The sequence below is a fragment of the Amblyraja radiata genome, chromosome 24 (genome assembly GCF_010909765.2).
Source record: "Amblyraja radiata isolate CabotCenter1 chromosome 24, sAmbRad1.1.pri, whole genome shotgun sequence".
Lineage (NCBI taxonomy): Eukaryota > Metazoa > Chordata > Chondrichthyes > Rajiformes > Rajidae > Amblyraja > Amblyraja radiata.
Window position 1 is genome coordinate 4,569,174 of NC_045979.1, and position 27,557 is coordinate 4,596,730.

At 44.1% G+C, this 27,557-nt stretch overlaps 1 protein-coding gene across 10 annotated transcripts in view; it reads right to left on the reverse strand.

Annotated features, from left to right (window-relative positions):
* magi3 (membrane associated guanylate kinase, WW and PDZ domain containing 3) overlaps positions 1-18,951 on the reverse strand; it is a 138,856-nt gene extending 119,905 nt beyond the window's left edge. For all 10 annotated transcript variants that reach the window (XM_033042298.1, XM_033042301.1, XM_033042297.1 and 7 more), the window contains exon 1: positions 18,418-18,951. In XM_033042298.1, coding sequence (XP_032898189.1) covers positions 18,418-18,688 — 271 coding nt within the window. In that variant the 5' untranslated portion in view covers positions 18,689-18,951. The remainder of the gene's footprint in view (positions 1-18,417) is intronic.
* Between the last annotated feature and the right edge of the window lie 8,606 nt (positions 18,952-27,557).

Genomic DNA, 27,557 nt, shown 5'->3' on the forward strand with positions numbered 1-27,557 from the left:
AATAATACTGAGCACTTCTTTGAAGCTTTTTTTTAAATTAAAAAAAATATATATAATCGCCACATGAACAACAAAGATTTTGGGTTATAATCCAAATGACGGCGCTTCCAACAACAGAGCACTCTATCATCATTGCACTGCAAATGTCAGCCATGATGTATGTCTGAACCTCTCAATGTTCAGACTTGGGGCATGATCGTGCTGCCCTCAAAAACCCCACTAGAAATTAATATTTTTACCTGAATGTCTACACTCATTCACTATATTTAAAAACCACACTGCAAAGGTCATTCTGTTGAAGGACTTCAATTTTGTTCCTCCCTCCCAACTTTTGTCTTCAATCTGTCCTCCATATTCTGAGACACTAAATTATCATAAACTCATTAATCAAGTTTCCTTTTTGTTTCAGTCCCATTTGTATCACATTTTTTTCATGCCTTTTTACAAAAAGTTGGCAATATCACACCATGGCATACCATAAAGGAACAATGTCTTAATGGGTTTAAATCGAATCACGAGAAGCAATATTCAGTTAACATCAGTATTTGCTCATGTATAGCAAAATTACAGCTTGCTCCTGTCAGAATCATGTTTTACTGGCGTTCTGGAGACCACTCCTGGGACACATTTGCCAGAAGGCTTCTCTCAGCATTAAATATATCACAAATCCTCCATGTTCCAAGCACTACGTTTGCCATGAATGGCCAACTGTGCACACACCCTCAAGAGCACTTAGAGTTACTGGCACAAGAAATTACTGTGCATTTCTCCAGCTGCATACTCCAAAAATAAACCTTTACCCTTCAAACATTAGAGAGGTTGCCGAGCAGATAGATCAGTGGTTCCAAGGTTCTGGTATTTTATTATCACACATACTGAGAGAAAGAGTAAAAGCTGTTCTGCATGCTATCCAGGCGTGCCATGCCATAGATGAGTACAACTGGTAGTGCAGAAATTGCAAGGAAGCAGTTCAGAATATAGTGTTACAGCTACAGAGAAAGTGTAGATAAAAAGTGAAAAAGTGCAAGGTCTACAATAAAATGAATTGGAAGATCAAGAACACATTATCAAAGCATACAAGAGGTCTATCCAGGAGACTGATAACAGCAGGGAGGGAGCTGTTCTTCAATGTGGTGGTATGTGCTCTCAAGTTCGAAGAGGGAATGACCGGAGTAAAAAAAGGTCCTTGATTATGTATAGGAAAGAACTGCAGATGCTGATTCAAATCGAAGGTAGACACAAAATACTGGGGCAACTCAGTGGGACAGGCAGCATCTCTGGAGAGATATCCTTGATTATATTGGCTTCTTTCCCGAGACAGTGAAAAGGGGGAGACGAGCGAAGGAAATAGGCAACGAAACCTTGCCTATTTCCTCTGGGTTTCGGCCTGAAACGTTGTCTATTTCCTTCGCTCCATAGATGCTGCTGCACCCGCTGAGTTTCTCCAGCATTTTTGTGTACCTTCGATTTTCCAGCATCTGCAGTTCCTTCTTAATAATGTAGAGATTAGGCATGATATTATCCTCAGACCAGATGTTTAGAGAGAATAATCAAAACTGTCCGACCTGTTAAATAGAGACTTTCAAAATTACAAAGGGCTTTGATATAATATTTTCATTGCCTAGTTTCTTAAATTGGAGTTGGAGAGGAGTAGACTTTCTATTTAATTTTTTTTAAACATCCGTTTGGAATGTACTGCCTAGGAGGATGGTGGAAGTAGATTCCAATTGTTGTAAAGGGAATTGTTGTAAAGAAAATTTTGTGGGCCTATTGGGAAAAGAGCAGGGAAGTGGAACTAATTGGATAGATCTTTTAAAGAGTCAATACATATGGTGGCCAAATGTCCCTCTCTGATTCAGGATTTCAATCAACTGCATGGTATTAGTAGTAGACAGAGAACCAGTCTGATTAGAAGCAGCATCTCAGGGTGTGTCAGTCTAGGTAAACCTCATACCCAAAAGGAGTGACATAAACCTGATGATTATCTGAACAGCTGTACATTGCTAAAACTCCCAGTTCCGTTAGTCAGAGAACTCAGTCTCCAGCATGATAAAGGACCTTAAACTTCATCCACCTACTACTCGTCGCAAGTTCATCAGACTGATAACATTCCACAAGATCTAGAATACCACTATGGATTTAAAGAAGGAGGACCACATCCAGTTAATCCAAGCACCCATAGGCATGTCAACCAGAAGCTACCAACCTGGAAATTATTTCATTCCGCACGGCACCTCATTAGCACTTTCCAACTAATTTTTCGTCAAGATAGCAAGGGATTGGAATACCCGTACCAGCCAGCATCAGAGATCTCCAAAACATCAACACATACAAAGATGCAACTCCAAAAGCATCTCCATCTCGACTAGTATGCCCACCACCATCATAGTGCTGAGTGATGCTCTACCTAGAGCTTTTCAGCGTATTACATCCAGACTCTGATCCAGTCATAGAGTGATATAACGTAGAAACAGGCCCTTCGGCTGAACTTGCCCAAACCGGCCAACATGTCCCAGCTACACTCGTCCAACCTGTCCGTGTTTAGCTCATATCCCTCCAAATCTGTCCTAACTGTGTACCCATCTAACTGTGTCTTAAATGCTGGGATAGTCCCTGCCTCAACTACTTCCTCTGGCAGCTCGTTCCATACAAGTGAAAAAGGTACCCCTCAGATTTTCACCTTCACTTTAAACCTATGTTCTCGATTCACCTAGTCTGGGCATGAGACTGTGCATCTATCCAATTTGGATCCCGTTTATATCAATTTATTTATTCATGTGTATATATTGATATAATGGTATATGGACACACTGATCTGCTTTGTAGTCAATGCCTACTGTGTTCTGTTGTGCTGAAGCAAAGCAAGAATTTCATTGTCCTATCTGGTTCTCAATGTCAGTAAGATCAAGGAACTGATTGTGAACATTGGAAGAGGAAGGATGAGGACCCACAAATCTGTCTATATTGACGGGTCGATGGTGGAGAGAATCAAGTTTCAAATTCCTGGGCGTGCATATTTCTGAAGATCTTTCCTAGACCCAGCACACTACACTGATGGAATTATAACGAAAGCCAATCAATACCTCTACTTTCTGCGATTTGATATGTCAGTGAGGACTCTCGTGAACTTCTGCAGGTATATAGTAGAGAGCATATGAACTGCTTGCATCACGGCCTGGTCCGGCAACTTAAATGCCCAGGAGCAAAGAAGACTGCCAAAAGTGTTGAACACTGCCCAGTCCATCACAGGTGATAACCTCCTCACCATCCAAGGGATTTACAGGAATCGCTGGCTCAAAAAGGCTGCCAGCATCAGAGATCCACACCACCACCTCAATTCACTCCTACCATCGGGAGGAAGATATAGGAGCCTGAAAACTGTAACGTGCAGGTTGAAGAACACATTCTTCCCAACAGCCATCAGGCTATTAAACACTACAACGTCCAAATAAGCTCTGAACTACATCGTCTTAGGAGCATTGGTTTTTGTACCATTATAGTTTATTTGTTTTAATGTGAACACGCACACACACACATCTATTTTTTCTGGTATTTTATATTTTTAACGGAGTACTATGTTTATATATTCTGTTGTGCTGCTGCAAGTAAGAATCTCATTGCACCAACCTCTTCCTGCACTGAGACATATGACAATAAAGCACTTGATATCAATAGACAAATTGCTGCACTACAGATCGAGGCAGCTTGCTACATCCAATGTGTTGTCAATTTCCTAACTTACAAAAGTAACCCTACTTCAAAAGGAATCAGCCACGAAATATTTCTAATCATTTCAAAAGATGAAGTGCTGGTAAAATGCAAATTATTTCCCTCCACAGATAATACCAGGAAAAAGAAAAATGAGGATGAAACACTGCACACAAGAACAAACCCGATACATTTTCCATATCAAGGCCATTTACAGATGCCGGAATACAGCTTCTCATTCTTTTTTAACCTACCACCTACAGACATCATCAATGCCATGAAGCGCAAGGAAGAAGTTTGAACAGAAAGAGGGGCCATTTATAGCTTACATTTCCAGGGACTGAAATAGACTTCAGATTCTAAACAACTCAATCCCATTCAGTGACACAGCAGGCACACAACACATATATGTCAAAGATAGACACAAAAAGCTGGAGTAACCCAGCGGGACAGGCAGCATCTCTGGAGGGAAGGAATGGGTGATGTTTCGGGTCGAGACCCTTCTTCAGACATTGCAAGGACTTCATCTGGTGGACACACAAATACACACAATTATTTTTTCTTCTTGACTCAACAACCAAGCATTGAAGCACAGCAAGTTCAAGCCTCACCTACCAAAAAACTCCTGACATTGCACAAATTTAACTCATCAGGGATGGGAGCACAGAATCAGGGGGTTGAGAGGAGAACTTATTGAGAACTCCATGGACTGGACTAAAAATAACATGTTTTGCCCCACCACTCCAAATTAAAGAAATAGATTAACTACATTAATGTAAACTCAATTTAAGGGATGTCCAAAGCTTCAATGCCACAGCGTAATTCGAGACACGCACAAATTAGCTGATTTCAGAGCTTAAAAGCAGATTTATTACCATAGGAAACCCCAAGGTACAATGTAATGAACAGGTTCTGCACAGGCTGATGTTTGGAACAACTCATTAACACTGCCCACATACAAACATACCACATCCTTGACAACTGTGTTACCTTAAGGCCACCACTTGCCAGAGTTGTTTTGAAGGGGTACTTCCCTGTTAGGGAAGTGCTGAGGGGTTGTTAAAAGAGCCATCAAGCTGGCTGTTGTTCAAACCAGTTAAATATGCTGCTTAAGGCATTAGTATTCCTGCTAGGAGGCATTAACTCAAGGCTACGCAAAAAATTAATAACAATCCTCACTTCAGCAACACATCTCCAGTGCCAGTAATATGTCAACTCAGAGAATTCAGTGCCTTCTGTATTAGGCGATGCTCACTCACCACCTAGTTAGGCAGGCTGTAAAATGCATGTGCTATAGCTCCCAGTAGATAGATCAGGCAACAAACATTATGGGCTGAAGGGCCTGTTCCTGGGTAGCACCGATCTATGTTCTAATAACCTAAGCCACCTTCAGCGCAGATTCGCTGAAACAAACATCGGCTGACTGCTAATCCAAGTGTTCCAGTAATAAAAAATAAAATTCCTTTAGCACAATCTTAGCAGATGATTCCGTAACCATCTTGCAGCAGAGATCAGCTATAAAGCAACCCACTTAGCTGAAAAATCCATTAGTAACACACTGTGACTCAAAGTGGAATACTATGTAGGAAAGTCAATGCCAGCAGTAATATCCAGCTAAAAAGTACATTACTTCTAGAATAGGTAGACAAAAATGCTGGAGAAACTCAGCGGGTGCAGCAGCATCTATGGAGCGAAGGAAATAGGCAACGTTTCGGGCCAAAACCCCTCAGGGTTTCGTCCCGAAACGTTGCCTATTTCCTTCAGGGTTTCGGCCTGAAACGTTGCCTATTTCCTTCGCTCCATAGATGCTGCTGCAGCCGCTGAGTTTCTCCAGCACTTTTGTCTACCTTCGATTTTCCAGCATCTGCAGTTCCTTCTTAAATTACTTCTAGAATAGCTCTATTGCATGGAATTATAGCAAGCTTTTGAACAGTTTTAAAAACTTGCAATTATACAAGGCCGTAAAGCACCTGCCCCAAGGTAACTAACAGAATCAAATTTTGAAATCAAGCCTCCTGGAAAAATAATAGGGCAGATGATGTTCATTGCATCAGTTGAAGGCAAAATACACCCATGGACCAGCCACCTTTAAAATGTCTGAATAAACACGTGGAAATAATCAATTCCCATACAAGACTAGTTTCATTTGGAGAATTACAAATCGCCCTTTCATGAAGAATGCAGCAGGTGCAGTGAGAACTCACAACATGAGAGGCATAGAGAGGGTAGACAGTCAGAATCCTTTACCCAGGATGGAAAAATAAAATAAAACAATAGAGGGCACAGCTTTACGTTGAGGGGCAAAGGGTAAAGGAGATAGATGCGCGGGGCAAGTTTTATTTTTACACAGAGGATGGTGAGTGTCTGGATGGTGGTTGAAGCAAATACGTTAGCGACATTTAAAAGATGTATAGGTACGTAGATATGCAGGGAATGGAGGGATATATGTTATGTGCAGGTACATCAGTGAAGGTCTTGTCATCATGTTCGGCACAGACATTGCGGGCAAAATGGCCTGTCTTTTAGAGTTTGGAGACAGCGTTGAAACAGGCTCTTCTGTCCATCAAGTCCGTGCTGACCAACGATCACCCGTACACTAGTTCTATGTTATCCTATACACCAGGGGCAATTTACAGAAGCCAATTAACCCTGCACGTATTTTGGATGTGGGAGGAAACTAGGAGCACCTGGAGAAAACCCACACGGTCACAGGGCGATAAGTACAAGCTTCATACACTCAGCACCCGTGGTCAGGATGGAACCTGGATGTCTGGACACTAAGGCAGCAACTCTACTGCTGCGCCACTGTGCTGTCTGTTCTATGTTCTAACAGTGCTCGACACAACAAGATAAAAGTTCATCTTGAAGAATGACATTGGAAGCTCAAAAGTCCAAATGGCCTAATCTTGGTGCTATTTATTATAATCTAACCTTTCCTAAATAATGTCAATTGAACTTTGATTTAACTCCCAGTTATAAGGGAGTGGCTCACAGTTCTGAATGTTGATTGTCCTGCATTTCTGTACAACTGGCAGGTTGCTTTTTATAGATCTGAACACTTTGCTGTTTCAATGACTAATTGCTATCCAAAGTTTACAAGCTAGCAGAATCTCTAATCACTCAATATAGTTGCCCAGCAAGAACTGTTGGGCAGCTACAAACAGTTCCCGATTTGGAAACAAATAGGTTTCTCTCCTGGAAGTTATTTTCCATTAAAGCTAAATATTAGGAAATATTAGGACATTCCCTCCACAGTAGATGCTGGCAAAATGCTGAGGTACAGTTTCACATCTCCACTTTCTTTGCCTGTGCCCATAAAACCAACAATGCACAAAGGACAGGACAGCACATTCCTTGATTGCGTAAGCTCTTTGACTGAGCTAGTATGAGAAGCTTCAGTTGAAGAGCATCAATAATTAAACATCCGTAATGAGACCAACTGGGATTAAATAATTTACATTGACAGTGGCTTTCACTTTTAGAATGGTTCAAAACAGTCAATGTATGCACTCTCTGAAATGCTGCCAGAGCCTAATTGGAAGCAAAAGCCTTAGCCAAAACACCAAGTGCTGGAGGGATTCAGCGGGTCTGACAGCATCAGGGGAAGCGAATGGACAGGCGACATTTTGGATTGGGACCGTTCTGCAGACTGGAGGCCATCAATTTGAACACAAAGTTCCCATCGATATTGAACTCTACTTGTGCTAGTTATTACATAACCAGCAAATCTGTTCTGCTGTTTGAAGTACAGAATACAACACTACAAATCCTGATCACATCAGCTATGGTTGTATTTAGTACAACTTCTAGATAAACTAACAAAAGTAGGAAACAGTAACCATAAATGCCATCCCATTAAGGGGGTGTTAATAATCAGTTGCAGCAGTCACAGAATGTTCTTCAGTGACGAGTGGATTCTCTTTACGATGGGGCCAATTTTTCTATTTTGTTCCCCGTGTTCCCACGCAAGAGTATTACCAGATAGGTAATTTATTAATGACTGCATGCTCTATAGTCTGCCAGCATTTGGTCCATATTCCTTCAAACCTGTGCTATCCATGTACCTGTCTAACTGTTTCTTAAATGTTGGGATAGTCCCTGCCTCAATTCTGGCAGCTTGTTCCATACACCCCCCACCCTTTGTGTGTAAAAGTTACCCCTCAGATTCCTATTAAATCTTTCCCCCATCACCTTGAACCTATGTCCTCTGGAACTCAAGGCTCAAGTTGCAAATCAAGGCTATGTCTGCTCCGGCTACTCTCCTACCTCACAGCTTTTAAGAGAAGCCTCTTGACCCAACTGCTCCTACAATGAGTTGCTGAAGTGAGCAGCACAACTTTCATTGATGGGAGGGTGGAAACGTACACTCCATGAGAGAGCAACGTAGAAGGATATGCATGTGGGAGGTGACTGAAATACTGACCCGGTCCAGTTGAGCTGAATGACCTATTTTTCTTTCCAGCAGAAGACTTTCTATTTTTTTTTCTTAACAAAAAGCAAATGCACGCTGAAATACCATCTCATTGACAGATGTGGGTGTAGACCCCGGGCTGATCTAGTTTAAACTAGATTATACATACACATTTTCTCCTCCCTGTGGATCTCCCCAAATATTCCCCGATCTTGGAGGAGTTGGCGGATTGCCAGATGCGAGAGGGCTTAGCTTCAACCCTTGGGGAGCGGTATCATGCTGAATTAATCTTTCACCGTGATGTGGAGGCATTTTTTTGCTGAGTGCCGAGGATTTCTTTCCTCCTTCCAAAATGAAATGAGAGCAGAGTAATTCTTGATAGTAGCCTAGCAACTGGTGATTAACGCTTGCCATATTAGTTTAGATTTTAGCCTCGTTTTAAACGGGTAATATTGCCATTAAAAGCAAATGTTTTCCATACATATATCTGCTATTAATGAGAAGCTGCTGTAATATTTAATAGTGCTTTTTGAAGAAGATATTCACATTTTAGACCATGTGATGAGCATGTTCATTTCAATGACAATGTTTTAAGGTTGAAGACCATCACGGCTGTATGCTACATTGGAGAATTGCTGCTCTCGGAAGATGTCCAATAATACGGTCCACTTCTGTAAACCTTTCAGGCACACTCTATGCTTTTTGTAGAACTCGCCTCAAGGGCACATTGTTATTATGAAGTATCAGACAGTTGTTTGCTTTGTTGATTATGCTTTTTGGCTCATCATCCTGAACAATTTGTGTTATTGAATTGGATACTTTTCCACTCTACTTCCTGTATCGTTCAGCCATTCAAGTATTGGTTTACGCTCCCTAATAAAGTTTCCAATTCTCCAATGTGAAGGCAACAGAGGAGCTCTCTAATCAATCATTGTGTTTGAGGATAGCTGTGTGCCATACGACTTTACAGCTGGATGAGGAATATTCCTCTGGAACTCAAGGCTCAAGGATGAGGAATATTCCTTTGCCTCAACAATTACTGCTTAGACTGCTGGAGGAACTTGGTGCGTAATCTTTTGTGTCATAGCCTGGTTTTCTAATTATTTTATTTGAACATACCCAAATTTGACTCCGTAGCTTGGCCTGTGCTTCCTTGCTCAGAATGAGATTTTCTGATGTTTGTGCTGTCGGAAATAAGTTGCATTTATATAGTACCCCCCACCACAGGAGGTCACATAGCACTTTGTAACTCTCCTGCAGTTCTGCTCCCACTCTCCCTCCCACAAGATGAAACAAGTATAGATTTCCCTGGTCCTTGGTTTCAGCCCACCAGAAATCAAACACATCACTTTCGGCATCTTTGCCACCTTCAACGTGATCCCACCACTGGAAGTACATTTCTGCCAATACCCATTTCCATGGAGAGCACTCCCTGTATAACTCCTTGGTTTGCTCATCCCTCCCCACCCGAAATGCACCCTCCCCTGGTGCATTTGCCTCTGTAACCGCAGGAGATATAACCTTTCTCAGTTCCATTCAGACTCCACAAAATGAGACAGAGCTTCACGTGCACCTCGTGTATTTCATTCAGTGCTCCTGATGTGTCCTCCTTTACATCTGCGAGACCAAGTGCTTGTTGACTTTTCTGTGTCTAGTGTAGATGGGACATGCTGGCCGGTGTGGGCAAGTTTTGCCGAAGGGTTATTTCCACGCTGTGTTACTCTGATTCTATGACTAACAAGATTGTTCTGCAATCAAAGTAGGAAATAAAAGGGCGAGAATGAACCAGATAACAAATCCTGCAGAAAGATAAAAAACATTGTGCCAAAATTGACGTTTGCCTAGTCTTACTATGAACAAGAGTCATTCACAATCAACTTCGGAAAGCAAGGTGGAACACATGCTGAAGTCAGCAATGCTGAATGGAGATGAAGAGCTTCAAGGCGCTCGGAGTAAATATCATCCATGAGCTGTCTTGGTCCAAATACATTGACGTTCCAGCCTAAAAAAAGCACACTAATGCAGTAAGAAAATCTGGCATGTCACCATGACTAACCAGTTTCTAAGGATGTACTGTAGAAAGCACCTTATCAGGATGTATCATAATGGTTTAGCATCTGTGCTGTCCAAGACCACATGAAATTGCAGAGAACTGTGTATACAGCCCAATACAATCCAGCCCCGCCCCCCCCCTCCACCCCGATTGTTTTACATGCTATCCAATCAGTTCAGAAAATACAATACATATGTGCAGTCAACTCCCACTCAAGTGCAATAGTTAATGCAGAGTGCAGAATATAGTTCTCGGTGTGGCAGAGCACCGAAATCAAACAACAAAATCAAACATCCACAGATAGAAGGTAGCTACGGAAGAACCTTTCAGAAGACTGATAACAAAGGGGGATGAGTAGAGATTTGTCGATGCTGCCGGAGTTTTGGCCCTGGGAAGGGCCGTTTGGGTTACGAATCACTAGTGGCATGGTCAAATATGACACCAAAACACTACGTCTATTTGTTTGTGCACATCGGGTTGATTGCATTGGTCGAAACAAGGTGGAACACGTGAAGGTTGCAATCCTTCCCACCCACACTGACCTGAACAATCTGCCCAACATGCGCCCGAGTCCCGCAAACCCTTCTGGTCTTCCGTTAAATCCCTGGAAGACTCTAAGACTGAGTGGCGCAGAGCCTGGAAAGATGCCAACACCAACAACGGAGAGGTCATCACATACCCCACAGTGAAACCACCGGGTTTTGACCTCCATCGCAAGCAATGGCTAACCCTGAACAGAATCCGCACCCTCCATGCAAGAACAGCCCATCACCTGCATAAGTGGGGGATGACAGACAGCCCTGCTGTCTGCGACTGCGGACATCCAGACCAGACCATCCCACACATGACGAATGACTACTCACTGAGCCTCTTCCCTAGTGGCATCAAAGCCATCCACCCAGTAACTGATGGTGTCCTGGCCTGGATGTCTACCCTTGAACTACAACTTTAGGCTGTGCATGCCAGACACAAGAAGACAAAGGGTGAAAAGCTGTTCCCAACTCTGGTGGTGTGTGCTTTCAAGCTTCTGTATCTTCTGCCCGATGGGAGTAGGGAGAAGGAGGAATGACCAGGGTGGGATAATGTCTTTACATTGGCTGCTGTCCGGAGGCAGGGTGAAGTGTAGATGGAGTCTAGTCTGTGTGATGGAATGGGCCACATCCACAACGCGCCACAATTTCTTGCGGTCTTGAACTGTTCCCAAAGCAAGCTTTGATGCAACCCAGCAGTATGCTTTCTATGGTTCGTCTGCAGAAATTTGTAAAAGTCATTGGATTCATGGTGAATTTCCTCAGTTGTCTAAGTGTGCTTTCTTGACTATCACTTCAATGTCGTTGGTCCATGAGTAAGCGTTGCCAATATTAACGCCAATGAACTTGAAGCTCTCAATCATTTCCACTTCACCACCACTGATGCTGTTTGGAGCATGCACTTCACACATCCTGAAGTCAAACACTAGGTCCTTTTTCTTGCTAACATTGAGAGAAAGGTTGTTGTGTTGATACCATGTTACTACGTTCCCCATCTCCTTCCTGTACTTCGTCTCATCTTTATTTGTGATCTGGCCAAACACAGTGGTGTCATCTGCAAACTTGTAGATGGAGTTAGAGCCGAATTTGGCTGCACAATTGGGAGTGGATAGGGAGTATAGTAGGGGACTGAGAACATGCCCTTGCAGATGGACTGGGCCACATCCACAACTCTCCATTTGAAGGAGGTGTTATCAACTATTCTCATTGATTGTGGTTTGTGGATCTTTAAGTTGACAATCCAATGGCAGATGGGGTACTGATTCCTAGATCCAGAAGTTTGGATGGGATTATGGTGCATCTCATGCTGCCTCCTTAGCTGTAACATTATATACTGCACTCTGGTTATATTTCTCTTGTACTTTATTGCACTCATGTATGGTATGATCTGACTGGATAGCATGCAAACCAAACCTTTTTCACTGTATCGCAGTAAATATAAACCAATACCAGTTATTTGAATATGCCTGAATTTCATAACATTTTTGTATCCACAAAGATTCTGTCAATGAAAGAGGAAATGGGAATTTGTTAACATGAAAATTACTTTTATCTCTCTCCTACGTGCTGAAAGTACCATTTTCACCACTCTCATCAATTCCACAGGCAACCATACCAAGTTTTGTTTAGAGACACAGTGTGGAAACAGGCCCTTCGGCCCACCAGCGATCCCCGCACATTGACACTATCCCAATCACACACACACACACACTCGAGAACATTTTTACATTTACCAAGCCAATTTAACTACATGCCTGTACGTCTTTGGAATGTGGGAGGAAGCCGAAGATCTCTGAGAAAACCCATGCCACCGCGGGGAGAACTTACGAACTCCGTACAGACAGCACCCGTAGTCGGGATCGAACCTGGGTCTCCGGTGCTGCAAGACAGCAACTCTACCACTGGGCAACCATGCCGTAACCAAGTCCCCACCTTTTGGATGTATACGAGTAAAAATAAGACAAACCCTATTCTAATTTCCATGAGCAGGTTTCTTCAATAAGCATTAATTTCAAAAGCAGAAGTCCAGGAAAATATTCTGCCCAATCCTTCCTCCATAGCAAAGGGTTGCAATAAACCCACTGTAAGCCATTCCTGCTAATCGTAACAAGATCAACTACAGGCACAGACTAGAAGCATTTAGATAACCTCCAAACTGTGTAGCTTCTCGTAAGGACACCCCGTTATCTCTCTGAAGAGTCTTAATCCGAAGGAGGATCACCGATACATGTTCTCAAGAGATGCCGCCTGGCCGCGTCCAGTCATTCCAGCACTTTGACCCGTTTATCTGTTTGGTAAATACTCTGCCTGAGGCAGAGAAAGAATTTGGGCAACCTGATTTACAGGCCTTCATTACAAAGCTCAGCTGGACGCATATGCCGATAAACCATCAAGGAAATTTCATGTTATGCAAATACCCTGTACATTTGATAAAGCACAAGAAGCCATTTTTGGTCCACCAGATATGTTATAGTGTTATATGATCCCTACTCTTTCCCAGACCATTTGCCTTTAGGTATATATTTTCCAATTCCTCATGTTACTTTTGCCCTTACTGGTAAGTCATTTTAGATTATAAGAATACATTTATAATCCAGATTATAAGACTTTTCTCTTTTCTCTTGGCTCGTGGATCTTTTAAACTCCTTAATCCACATCCTTTTGCCAGTTCTACTGTCATAATTTTAGACCACAGCTACAAACGTCCACTGCTGTTTCTCAGGATCACACCAGATTCTCTCTAGCGTCCATACATACATTCATGCAGTCAATCTCCTTTCACACGTTATTCCCTGGTACACAAGGGAATACTATGCTCCTCCTGGCAATTAACTAGTGTTTCATATATTTTCGTATTGCTGGCTGCAGTGTACACAATTAGGTATCTGGATTAAAATACAGATCTCAGGAGTCCCATTTGCCAGTGCCTTAAGTACATCATAGTCTCCACACACCATGGAATGGATAATTAACTTTGTTTTATTAACTGCATGAGTAGAGGGTGTACACTCATGAAGGTGATTAACACTGTGCCATCCAGCATCCGCACTCCAAAATAAATTGTGCTCAACTGTGAATGAAGATTACTTTACATGCAATTTTAGCTCATGGATCCAGAATCCCAATTATGCTCGACATCCCAGCAGATCCTCTTCCCTGTGCCCTGAAACCACAATGACACAGTTGCCGTATATCAAACCAACTTTATTCCCTTCTGAACATTTATAAAACACTTTACACTTCATGAACCATACTTCTGAATGCAAGACACACAACAGTTAATTCACACGCGATGGGCTTCCACAAACAGCGACGTGGCAATAAACAATACAATCCACTTGAGTAATGTTTGATATAAAAAATAATTACTGGCCAGGAGGCGAGGACAGATGGGCCTCAATTTAACATCTCATCCAAAAGTCAGCAGCTCGGATGATGTCCTCCTGATACTACCCAGAAATGTTAACCTAAATGGAGTGCTTTGAAAAATATTTTTAGAGACTTCAGCACATAACCCAAGGGAGAGGTCAAATCCTAACACAGTAACAGTCATCAGCTCTGTGTAAAGGCAAGTCACTTCAGCTTCATAACACAGATGGTTATAACAATAAAATACGATAAAACTTTATTCATCCCCAGTGGGAAATTGGTCTGCCGACAGTCACACCACACGAGGCACAAAAACTTGAAATTAAAAGTGAAAACAAAATGAAAAAGACAAGTGACTACTGGCTGCCCTGTGTGCAGCACCTTCAACAAATGAACAAACAAACATTATTTCCAGGACAGAGGGTTCTAAACTAGAGTCTCCCCCCCCCCCCCACAGCGGGTCCTGCTTTGTATTCCCACTGTCCCTCACGGCAGCTTCCCGACGTCCCCAATGTTCTTCACGGCGGTCCCCCACGCCAGATCCCCATTGTCTTCTCCTCCGCCCCACACTCATTGACCTCCACCGAGGCCCCCGCCGCCACCGAGGCTGCCATGGCGGAGGCTCCAGCTGCCGCCGAGACGCCCATTGCCGCCACTGCTGAGGCCCATTCGGCCCAGACAGGCCTCACTGCCCGGCTTCACCGCACTCCCCTGGGAAGCCTGTGGCGCGAGTCGGGCCTATCGGGGCGCGTTCCGGTCTTCGGTCATCCTTCTGGTCGGCGGCGGCGCAGTTGTTTGTCGGATGGATCGAGCCCGCGCGGGAAGTATAACGGAAAATACTTAGTTCTTAACAGCAGCCTAATTAATCCATTCTGAAGAGTCAACGTTAAACAAGTTCTGATATGATACAGTGAACATACTGATAGGCTAATTAGGAATCTTAGCACTGATACAAACTTCAATAAATTCAGCCTCAGGAGATGAGCTGAAAGAAGCTAGATCAAAATTTCAGAAGGTAATCAGGAAAATTATATATCAACTATTCAGTTCAGCTATCCAGGCAGTCACAAAATATAGAGTTAACTAATCATAGTCAATCTCAATCAATTAGTGTAAAACAGGCTCAGGGGATAAACCCAGTGTTGGAGAGTTTTATGTAAGAAAGTTTATAAGGATGTTGTCAGGACTTGAAGGCCTGAGCTATAGGGAAATGCTATGCCCCTCTATCAGGAGACACCCCCCCCCCCCCCCCTCCCTTTATCGGGTGGACCCACCCACCACCCTCCTCTATAGGGAGGACCCCCACCCCCCCTATCGGTAGACGCTATATGATGCCCAGAATTCAGGTTTCTCCCAAGCACACTACATTCAGGTTATTTCTCAAAAACTGATTTTAAAAAGACATCCCTCCAATCTGCTGCCAAATGGATCAACAGCAACTATTTCCACCATCTCCCTAAACGATCTGTTCCAGAGCTTGGCTTATCTCACTATTTAACAAAACACAAAGTGCTGGAGCAACTCGGCAGGCCAGGCAGCATGTGTGGTGGGAATGGATAGGCAACATTTCGGGTCAGGACCCTTCTTCGGACTGATTGTAGTCCAGGGGAGAAACCTGGAAAAGAGGTGAGGTAGGTTAAAGTTTGACGAATGATATGTGGGAGAGGGGTTTCAGTGGACAAAGGCTGTAGAAGGAGACAAAAGGATGACTGATGAGGTTGAGAAGCGGAGTGAAAGGCAAAGAGAGAGTTATAGATGGAAGAGGGTGAGGAATAAGGGAAGGGGAAAGAGGGGCAGGATAGTGGGAGAAATGGGTGCACGCTGGGGTGGGACACAGGAAAAAAATGAAGGTGGAGCGTTTGTTAAAATTGACGAATTCGATGTTCATGCTTCCAAGTTTACAAAGGGGAATACATGCGCTGTTCCTCCAGTTTTCCTGTTGCCTCACTCTGGCAATGGAGGCCAGGACAGAAAGATCAGTATGGGAATGGGAAGAGGAGTTAAAATGATTAGCAATCGGGTGATCCAGCAGACCTCAGTGGACCAAGCGCATGTTTCGCGAAACGGTCACCTAGTCTGCACTTGGTAATGTAAAGGAGGGCACAAAGGGAAATGTGGCCTCTACATTGGCAAGACCGATAATAGACTAGACGACCATTTCATGTAACACTTACGCTCGGTTCGACCTGTTGCTAACTATTTTATCCCCCCCTTCCCATACCAACCTTTCGGTCCTGGCTTCCTCCACTGCTGAGGTGAGGCCACAGGAAAACTGGAGAAACAGCACCTCATATTCCACTGGCTGACCCAGCGCTATGAACATTGAATTGAATACAATAAATTTTATTAGCCAAGTTTGTGTACATACAAGGAATTTGCCTTGGTGCTTTGTATATAGTACCCTCATCCCCCTCCCATTTCTCCCATTATTACTCCCTTCTTCTCCCCAACCCAATCTTCTTCCACCTATACCCTCCCCTCAGGCAATGTCCTCCTCATTTGACACTCTTTTGTCTCCTTGTCATCTCTGCTTTGTCCACCCATCTGCCAGGCTCTATCCTGTCCTCACTTTTCTCCCCCGTACTGTTGCCTGAAATGCTGCCGATCTATGTCCTCCGGAGATGCTGCCTGACCTGCTGAGTTACTCAAGTGTGTTGTGCGTTTTGCTAAAGATTCCAGCATCGGCATTTCGTTGCGACTCCCTCCAAGTAGTGTTTCCTCAGGTCCGTTTTGAAATCACACTCAACCACAGGCCACATTCTCTGGCTTTACTGTTTTGGACAAGACAAAACAACTGACCTTAGTCAACATTATACAATCTCTTTACCATCCATTAAACAGTGACTTAAATATTTCTCAACCGGATCAAAGAATAACTATAGAACAAAAAAACAAGTTCAATCCTGCTAATCCCAATTCTCTACCCTCTTTCTCCAGGCCTGCAACCCCCCCCCCCCCCCCCCCCCCCCTCCTTCCATTTCAGGTACCTATCCAGCTTTCTTCAACATTACAACTGAACCTGCACCCACTATACCTGGGAATGCATTCTAGACCCTAACTACTCACAATGCAAAAACATTTCCCACCATTTTTCTGTTCTTTTGTCTTGACTAAATGTCATTAAGCATTTCAATAACACTTACCTCCACAGCTTCTTCTGGCAACTTGTTCCATATACTCAACACCCTTGGCATGGAAAAGTTACTCCTCATGTCCCTTTTAAATCCTTCCCCTTACATCTTAGATCTATGCCATCTAGTTTTAGACATCCCTACCCTAAAAGACTGTGACCATTCAGTTTATCCATGAACCTCATGATTTTACACACTGGATAATGTCACCCCTCAACATCCTACATTACAATGAGAAGAGACCCAGTCTACCTAGAATCTCTTTCCAACTCAAGCTTTCCAGTCCAGGAACACGCTCGTGAATCTTCTTGGCACTCTTTTCAACCTATCCACATAATCAAGAAATTACTTAATATCCAAATCGATGGCCTTCAAAGCAGCAAAGCACTGTTGCTGTGTACCATTGATGGATTCAGTAGCCACAGTCCTGTGACAAGTCTCTGTACGTACATTCTCAATCAGGGCCAGACCCTTCACCTTTACCTAGTTGCTGCTCAACACTCAGCATCAAATCCTGCATGTCACTAAAACAGCTGGCAGCACCAGTCAGGTTCAAGACAGTTACCAAATTCACAGTGGGCCCCAAAAAACAAACCAAAGCTAACCAAAAATAGTGTTTAAAAAAGGAAACAAAAGAAAAGCCCAAGGCAATGTGAAAAGCAAATGAGCCCAAGTAGATAAATCAAATAGTTTGATAGCTCTTATTGATGAAACACAGGATATCATGTAAACACAGGATTTCATGTCTCCGTTTTTGTAAGAACCTCACTCTGCTCATACTGGAAAGTCATTCTTCAATACACATCTAAATGATTCACCATTATGATTAGGATTCATTCCACCACAATGATTCTAACTAAGCTGACAAAGAATTCACTCTGCAACTCCATAATAACCTTAACACAAAGAACCCGCCTCGAAATTCTTAAAGGATAACACAGTTACAGTGTAAATCACTGAATTGCACAATACCACGGATCCACTCTATCCCAATGACATGTCACCCAGCCATCGTCCATCCCAAACCACCACCCTCCCGGCAGGGTCACGCACCCCTGTCCCCAAGGGTCTTGCCCTCCCACCCTTTCGGTGGGGTAATGCAACCCCCTCCCAAACTCCCACCACCCTCCCGGCAGGGTCTTGTTCCTCCCTGTACACCCACCGTCCCTGTAGGGTCTTGCCCTCTCCCCGGCCCGGCCCGGCCCACTCACTCACCTGGCCGTACGGTGCGCACCCGGACGGGCTGCGGGAAGTGGCTGACGACGGCGCGCACATCGCGGCGGGTGAGGCCGCTGACCGGGGTCCCGTTCACCTCCAGCACGATGTCGCCGGCACACGGGCCGGGCTCGGCGTCCCCGGGAGCCGCGGCCAGCACCGGGAACTGCCCGAACTCCGCCCCGCCGCCCAGCTGCAGCACTTCCCCGGCCACGGCCGCCTCCTGAGCCCGGCTCAGCCAGTGCCGTCTCCGGCGCAACGACTTGGACATGGCGGGGCTTGGGGCCGGGTCACCGGGTGCGCATCACAGCGAGCCCCGGGGCTCCCGGTCCGCTGGGCCCCTCGCCGCTGGCCGTGGGCCCCGCTCTCTCCACCGAGCCCTGGTGACTGGCTGCTGCTCTCTGTGGGGCCCCGCTCTCTCCACCGAGCCCCGGTGACCGGCTGCCGCTCTCTGTGGACCCCGCTGTCTCGGCCGTCCGGAGCCCAAGTGACCGGTGACCGGCCGCCGCTCACGCTCTCCCTCCGTCTCCGATGACGTCTTCACGCAAGTGGGCGGGGCGCGACGGTTTGGGCATGACGTGACGTAAAGGGGCGGAACTATGACTTTTAGGGGCGGGGCTCTGTGACGTAGGGAGCAGGCGTTACGTCAAGGGGCTGGATGTCACGCAAGGGGGCGGGGTGCGACGTAGAGGGGCGGGGTGCGACGTAGAGGGGCGGGGTGCGACGTAGAAGGGACGGGGTGTGATGTAACGGGGAGGGGCGCAAGCAGCCAATCAGCATGCAGTCCCAGAGGGGCACGTCTCCTCTCAGCCCCGCCCACTGTGTTGTGACCCGCCCCCTGCCCCAATGGTCCAGGGAGGAGATGGAGATGGAGATGGAGTTGGAGGATCTGCTGCCTGCTGCTGAGTCCTGGTCCAACAATTACTTTGAAATGGTCGCTGAAATACCCTCCTCGGCCTACCTGATCTCCTGGTTGCCAAACACTCCAATACCAATACCAATACCATTTATTTGTCATTTGAACCTCACATGAAGTTCAAACGAAATTTGGTTTCTGCAGTCATACAAGAAAAGAACCAAGACACACACCAACACAATTTACACAAACATCCATCACAGTGAATCTCCTCCTCACTGTGAAGAGGCAAAGTCTTGTCTCTCCCCTGCTCTCCATTCTTCTCCTGATGTCAAAGTCAAAGCCCTCGGCGGGCACTAGCAAGTCCGCGGCCATTTAAAGCCGCGCCGGGCGATGTAAGGCCCCGCTCCAGGTCACTTTCAACCCCGCAATTCGGGCGGGAGAAGTTGCTGTTGCTGGTGCTCCGTAAAGCGGTCTCCCACTGGGGACCCGTGAGCTCCCGGTGTCACTATCCACCGGAGTCGGGTCGCAGCAGCGCGCCACCACAGCTCTCCACGCTCCAAAGCCGGCCAGCTCCACGATGGTAGGTCCGCAGCTCTGCCGGCTCCGTGACTTGAGCCTCCAGGTCGTTCCAGCTGGAGGCCGCTCCACGGTGCTAGGCCCCAACGACAACGGAGACCCGACAGGGAAAAGGTCGGGTCCCCGTACAGGGAAGAGTTTTAAAAGTTTCCCCCACCCGCCCCCTCACACATACACAGTTAAAAAACCACTACAAACTATACCCTCAACGGGACAAAAAAAAAAAAAAAGACAGACGGACTGCGGAGGCCGCTGCGACGTCGGTCGCGCCGCCCACAAACTCTAACTCCCCCTCCCATTCCCTCGCTGACCTTTCGGTCCTGGGCCTCCTCCACTGTCAAAGTGAAGCCAAACACAAATTGGAGGAACAGCAAAGTGTTTAAGAAGGAACTGCAGATGCTGGAAAATCGAAGGTACACAAAAACGCTGGAGAAACTCAGCAGGTGCAGCAGCATCTATGGAGCAAAGGAAAAAGGCAACGTTTCGGGCCGAAACCCTTCTTCAGACGTCTGAAGAAGGGTTTTGGCCCGAAACGTTGCCTTTTTCCTTCGCTCCATAGATGCTGCTGCACCCACTGAGTTTCTCCAGCTTTTTTGTGTACCTTGGAGGAACAGCACCTCATATTTCGCTTGGGCAGCTTACACCCCAGTGGTACGAACATTGACTCCTCTAACTTCAAATAACCCTTGCTTTCCCTCTCTCTCTCTGTCCCTCCCCCGCCCTCGTTCTCCGACTAGTTTCACTGTCCTCCTGATTAATTTCTATGCCTACTTGCCACTTTCCCCTCAATTAACAATGAGCTTTGTCTGCTTTATCTGCCCTTTTCACACCATACCCTTCCATATCTCTAGTCTCATTCTTCCCTGATTCTCAGTCTGAAGAAGGGTCTCAACCCAAAACACGGCCCATTCCTTCTCTCCAGAGATGCTGCCTCCAGAGTTACTCCAGCATTTTGTGTCTGCCTTCTGTTGAGTTCTGCTCCAACAAATACTTGGAAACAGGGAACTGCAGATGCTGGTTACAAGAAATGTTCCTGACCAGAAACATTGCCTATCCCTGTTCTTCAGAGATGCTGCCTGAGTTACTCCAGCATTTACTCCAGAGTTACTCCAGAGTAACCCGCTGAGTTACTCCAGCACTTTGTGTCTTTTTTTCCAAACAAATATTCATTCTTGCTTGCAAATCGACATCGCTGGTGGAGCTGCTGTCTCATGGTGCTAAAGTCCCGGGTTTGATCCTGACCATGGGTGCTGTCTGCGTGGGGTTTGCACATTCTCACTGTGAAACCCACTGTGTGGGTATCCTCCGAATGCTCTAGGTTCCTCCCACATACCAAAGATCTGTGGGTTTGTTGGTTAATCTGTAAAATTACCCCTAATGTGCAGAGAGTAGATGAGAAAGTGGGACAACATAGAACTACTGCAAATGGGTGAACATTGGTCGTCATGGACTCAGGGAAGTCAAAGGGCCTGTTGCCATGCTCTATGTCTAAACCAAACTAAATCCTTCCATAGTTTTAACCCAAATCTAGAAGGGCATTAGAAATAGAACAGGAATAGGCCACCAATCTTCGAACATCTCAGTCCTGTTCTGAGCAATTTTCAAAGCCTTGACTCTAACGTCTTGCAACATTTTCCAATGCGAATTATTACCGTTGTTACACATCTAAGTCTAGTCTCCCAGCCCTTTCTTGATTTATTTTATATTATGATTGCTATCTTGGTAGTTTGGACAAGTGGTATTTTCCAACATAAGGCAAAAACACAGTAAAATCAGAGGAACTGTCCCGTTTCTGTGTTGGAACCAACTAGACCTCTTAATGTTGTCTCGTTTGTAAGATAGAACATACTTGCCATAAGTTTTAATTTCAATCCAAGTAGTCACAAATCGACAACACAAAAAATTGCCCCAGCGTATTACTTTTCTGCCATTCCTCTTCAGGAGATCAGACTTAATTTGTGGTGATATTAAAAACCTATTAGCTTCCCCTTGTGGACATTGGATACTACTGCAATTTCTGGCCGTCAGCTTTCATTGTGTGGTTGATGTAGGGGGTACCCCCTAACTTGCATTTTACTGCCTAAAGTTCAATTGAATGTTAAGAATATGTGTTTGTATGTTCAACCAAATAGGCATTATTTTGTACAATTCCTCCCTTAAACACCTTTGCCTCGACTCTCTTCTTTAATGACAATAGTTAAAACCTAACTTTTCAACCAGAAGATAGACACAAAATGCTAGAGTAACTCAGTGGGACAGGCAGGATCTCTGGACGTGTGGATTAATGTGTGACGTTTAGGGTTAAGACCCTTCTTCAGACTTCTGCGTTTGTCATGCGTTCGTCTGGGCGAATAAACTATTGTTCGTATAAAATTTAGTTAGTTTTGGAGATATGAATATTAAATCTGGCAGGTGAGTGATTGAGTTAAGACTGGTAGAAGATGGCAGACTAGTTGAGGGCATGGTAAAATATGATGACGATCAGAAATAGGCAGCTTATTGTACTGGTTTTCACTTGGCATTGTCGTGTGCAGCAAAATTCTTCAGTCCTGATCTACTGTGCGGAAGCCATACTGCTATTTGCATGTGTTAAATGAGGTTGGGAAGCAAGATTTGACAAAATGATGCTTGCAAACAGACGTAGCAATCAAAGAGAAGAATCATTTGCAGTGAAAATTTTATCTCAATGTTCCAATTGATCCTTCCCTAATTTATGTGTTTTTTAGATGAGCCCAAATCGGTCTATTTGCATTTTGATTATATGGTGTTGATTTAAAATAAAAACATAATTCAGCAATCAAAAGTTTCACTGGCGCAGGATCTTAAATCACTCTTGTAAGTTGACTTTCAGTCTCAGTTGATCAGGAATATATTCTTTCTACACCATATGAACCGGCCCTAATGAGTGCCCCCCCACCCACCCCCTTTGGACAGTCTCCCTCAGATGGTCACGTCAATCAATTCAGCTTGTTTATTTATGTAATGTATTTATTTACCTTTCTTGTACATCAGTGGAGCTGCACACTAAATCTCGTTGCACTGACGTGCAATGACAATAAAAGATATATTATTATTATTATTATTATTATTATTATTATTATATTTAATTAAATAATAGCTAAATGGCACCAAGGTTAAAATGCAGAAATATATTATTGAATGTAAGATAGACACAAAAAGCTGGAGTAACTCAGTGTGGCAGGCAGCATCTCTGGAGAGAAGGAATGGGTAAGCTGCCTGTCCCGCTGAGTTACTCCAGCTTTTTGTGTCTATCTTCAGTTTAAACCAGCATCTGCAGTTCCTTCTTACACATATTATTGAATGTAACTGGAACTGTATCACAATATGATGAAGGTAGATGCAAATTCCAGAGTAGCTCAGCGGGACAGGCAGCATCTCTGGAGAGAAGGAATGGGTGATGTTTCGGGTCGAGACCCTTCTTCAGACAACTATGTTTTACAAGTTATATAAAGATGTTGCCTGGACAAAACGTCACCCATTCATTGTATTTTGTGTCTATCTTTGGTGTAAACCAGCATCCGCAGTTCCTTCCTACACTGTATCACTATATGCCTGGTTTTGTTTTTGCTACTAAGAGCATCGGTTGGATATCTATATCTTGATATCTATACACTGTAAATGGGTCAATTATAATCATGTATTGTCTTTCTGCTGACTAGTTAGCATGCAACAAAAGCTTTTCACTGTACGCCAGTACATGTGACAATAAACTAAACTGAATTGAACTGATATCTTGTTGGCTGAAGAATCAACAATCAAAATAAGAGATCAGACTTTAAAGAATTAAATCAGAAAAAGGTTTGACCTGCGGATGAAGACGGAAATGTGTAATTGCTTCTTTAAATAGCCATTGATGTTAAGTTAATGTTTAATTTTAATCCACGTAGGTTTAAAGGTTTAATCAGTATACTGCAGTGAGGTGTACACAAGATCATAAGACATAGGAACAGAATTAGGGCATTGAGTCTACTCCGCCATTCAATCATGGCTGAGCTATTTTTCCCTCTTATCCCATTCTCCTGCCTTCTTCCCATAACCTTTGATGCCCTTCCTAATCAAGAACCTATCAATCTCCGTCTTAAAAATATCCATTGACATGGCCTCCACAGCCTGACTATATTCTAGTGCATTTTAAACTGATTGGGGCTCTTAGATCAATACCCTTGCCTATGATGCTGTCTCATTTGCTGGAGAGACGTTGAGTAATTCAGGACACACAGACATTAGACAATGGCACAAGGAACTTAAATTGCTGGGATATAAAATTGTCAGCTAAATTGTAAGAAGGAAAATAGTAATAGACTTCCCGGTCCCTCTAATATCTTTTAGGAATCTTGGTAGAACTCTGACATGATCCATTTATCTGCCTTCTTCTGATATCCCTCAATATACTTGGTGAACAAAACCCATAAATTCTTGATTTAAAATTAAACATTGACAACATCAATAGTTATTTAAAGAAGCAATTATACACTCTGCCTTCATCTGCAGGTAAAATGTTTTCCTTATTTAATGCTTGAAAGCCCTAGCTCTTATTTTGATTGTTCTTTTAAAAAACAAGGCATCACCAACACCTAATATTTAGAGTGCATCTAAAAATTGTAAAACTGCTCAGTTCAGTTTAGTTTATTGTCACGTGTACCGGGGCACAGTGAAAGCTTGCTATCCAGTCAGCGGAAAGACAATACATGATTACAATCAAGCCATTTACAGTGTACAATGATAAGAAATGTTGCTGTAGGAGTAGAGATTAAAGGGCCTGTCCCACTTGGGCGTCATTTGCGCGTCATTTACGCGACAGGCCGGTAGTGACTGTTGCGAGAAAATCGTCTAGCTTTGCTATTGAGGGCCCTGCTTCTTTTAGGAGTAATTGCCATGTCGTTCGTACTGTACTGTTATTTTAGTCTGATCTCCGTGGCAAGGATTTTCCCAGTGAAAAACGTTCAAAAATCGTCGCGCTTTATACCCAGGTGATTGCATTGTGCGGCGCTCAAATGACGCGCAAATGGCGCGCCGACGGCGTACGCGGCAATGCATGGTCACCACGCGCTACACGTACGCCATCAGTACGTCAGCATACGCCATCAGTACATCAACGTGCGCAAGGGATACTTAAGGTGGCGCGTAAGGATTTTGAACATTCCAAAATCCTGGGTCGATAGGGAAGCACCGCACGTTACCGCGCGTCACTGCATGCCACCACGCCTCACCACGCGCCAACCAATTTTTAGGATGTCGCGTAAATGACGCGCAAATGACACCCAAGTGGGGAAGGCCCTTAAGAGTGTGGAGCGATTGTAATATATGGTTGTAGATCTGATTTTATGGCTAGCACACAAATAGTCGCCTGGGTTTGGCGGCATCTTAGGGTTAGAGTAGAGTTAGATCAAATAAAATGTAACTGTGATCCATGCAAGCTAATAAAAGATTTGGGGTTTAAGAAGGAACTGCAGATGCTGGAAAATCGAAGGTACACAAAAATGCTGGAGAAACTCAGCGGGTGCAGCAGCATCTATGGAGCGAAGGAAATAGGCAACGTTTCGGGCCAAAACCCTTCTTCAGACTGATGCGGGGTGGGGGGAGAAGAAAGGAAAAAGGAGGAGGAGGAGCCCGAGGGCTGAGGGATGGGAGGAGACAGCAAGGGCTAACAAAATTGGGAGAATTCAATGTTCACGCCATTTGGGGTTGTCTTAAAGGAGGAATGTGTAAAGAAGGAATTTCAGAGCTTGTCTTGGCTAACAGTGGTGGAATGATTAAAAGACCAAAAGACTAAAAGACCAAAACTGAGGGATTTATGGTTTTACTGGTTGATTTATGGCTGGGGAAAATATTTACAGAGATGGGGATAAGCAAGACCCTGTTTGTATGGGAGTCTCATAGTGTGATTCATATTGCATTAAAATATGGAATAGGCAGGATGAATCAATTGGTTTTTATTCAACATTTTCTTTTATATGTAGCATATTCACTATCATGAAATAAACCAGTTGCCCTTTATTTGGAAGTATGCAATAAAGTGCAAGGAGATCTAAAAGCTTGTGGTGTGTATGAAGGAACTGCAGATGCTGGTTTAATCCAAAGATAGACAAAAAATGCTGGATCAACTCAGGCAGCATCTCTGGAGAGAAGGAATGGGCGACACCTCGGGTCGAGGCCCTTCTTCAGTGATGTGAGGGTGGGGGGGGGAGGGGGGCGGGAAGAAGAAAGGAACAGGTGAAGCTAGTGGGCTGAGGGAGAGCTGAGAAAGGGAGGAGAAAGTAGGGACTACTTGAAATTAGAGAAGTCAATGTTCATACTGCTGGGGTGCAAACTGCCCAAGCGGGTTGTCCCAAAATATTTTACAGCCAATTATAATGACAGTCATTATGGTAATATTAGAAATGCTTCCATCATTATGCATAGCAATATACCAGAAACGGCAAGACGATCATGACCTTAATGGTACTGATTGAAACTAAATATTGAACAATGGAGAAGTCCCCAGTCTTCATGAAAATCTTTACATACACTGGTGAGTATAGGTCGGATTTTGGTTTAATATCTCACCCATAAGGCACTACCACCAATAATGCACCTTTCCTCACATCTTCGACCTGGATAATGTATGTATTTCTCCGGAGTGGAACTCGAACACATGTTCTGTCTCAGAAGCAGCAGCATGACCACTGAACATGGCAATAACATTTAGTTTTTTCATGGCATTTCACCAACCAGCTAGATATGTCATTTGAAAACTCCAGGATAACTCCAGGTTGACTTGTCAATGCCTGCGCTGCCAACAACTAATTGATGTTAGTCATGGTTTATGACCCGGGTCAAAGTCTAAGAAAATGCATTATCTGATGTTTGGAGGAATTCAATGGGTCAATAAATTCCTCTTGTAAATCTAAGGACTGGATGTATCAATGCGATTCGTAGTCAGTTCAGATTTTTCAAGGCGAAATGGAACAGGCAGTGGAGGCAAATGACACAAACAAAAGGATCAGGAGCTTATATATTAAAAGTCATGCGTAGAGAACGCATCCTCTATGTGTTGTCTTCACACTGTGTGACAATTCATTGTCATACTTCCTGCGACACTATTTTAACACCCCTAACCTCTCACAGTGCACTGCGGAAAATCTGTCAGTATTGAATTAATTACTTTCTCTAAGAACACAAAAAGGAGATTAATGTACATCAGAGAAGGATAGATGTAGATTTAAATATAGAATGAAGGTATGCATGGATGATGCAGAGTACTATCAACAATTAAGGTGGAGATGTGAACCTGGAGATATATAAAATTGCAGAAATATAGTTAACATTCTTTTGTTGTTTCACCTAATGTTCAGATTATAGGTTTGGCCAACATTTAATGCCCATCCACAATTGCCCTTAAGAGGATAACACATTATTTTATTGAACCACTGCAGGTAGGGAGGGTCAAGAATTTGATCCAGTAATGTTGATGCATTCTCGAGACAGGATGGTGTGTGACTTGTATGTTACGTGCGTGAAGGAACTGCAGATGCTGGTTCAAACTCCCTGAGTTAGTCTGACTTGTATGAAACATAGAAAGATAGAAAATAGGTGCAGGAGTAGTCCATTCGAGCCAGCACCGCCATTCATTGTGATCATGGCTGATCGTCCCCAATCAATAACCCGTGCCTGCCTTCTCCCCATATCCCTTGATTCTACTAGC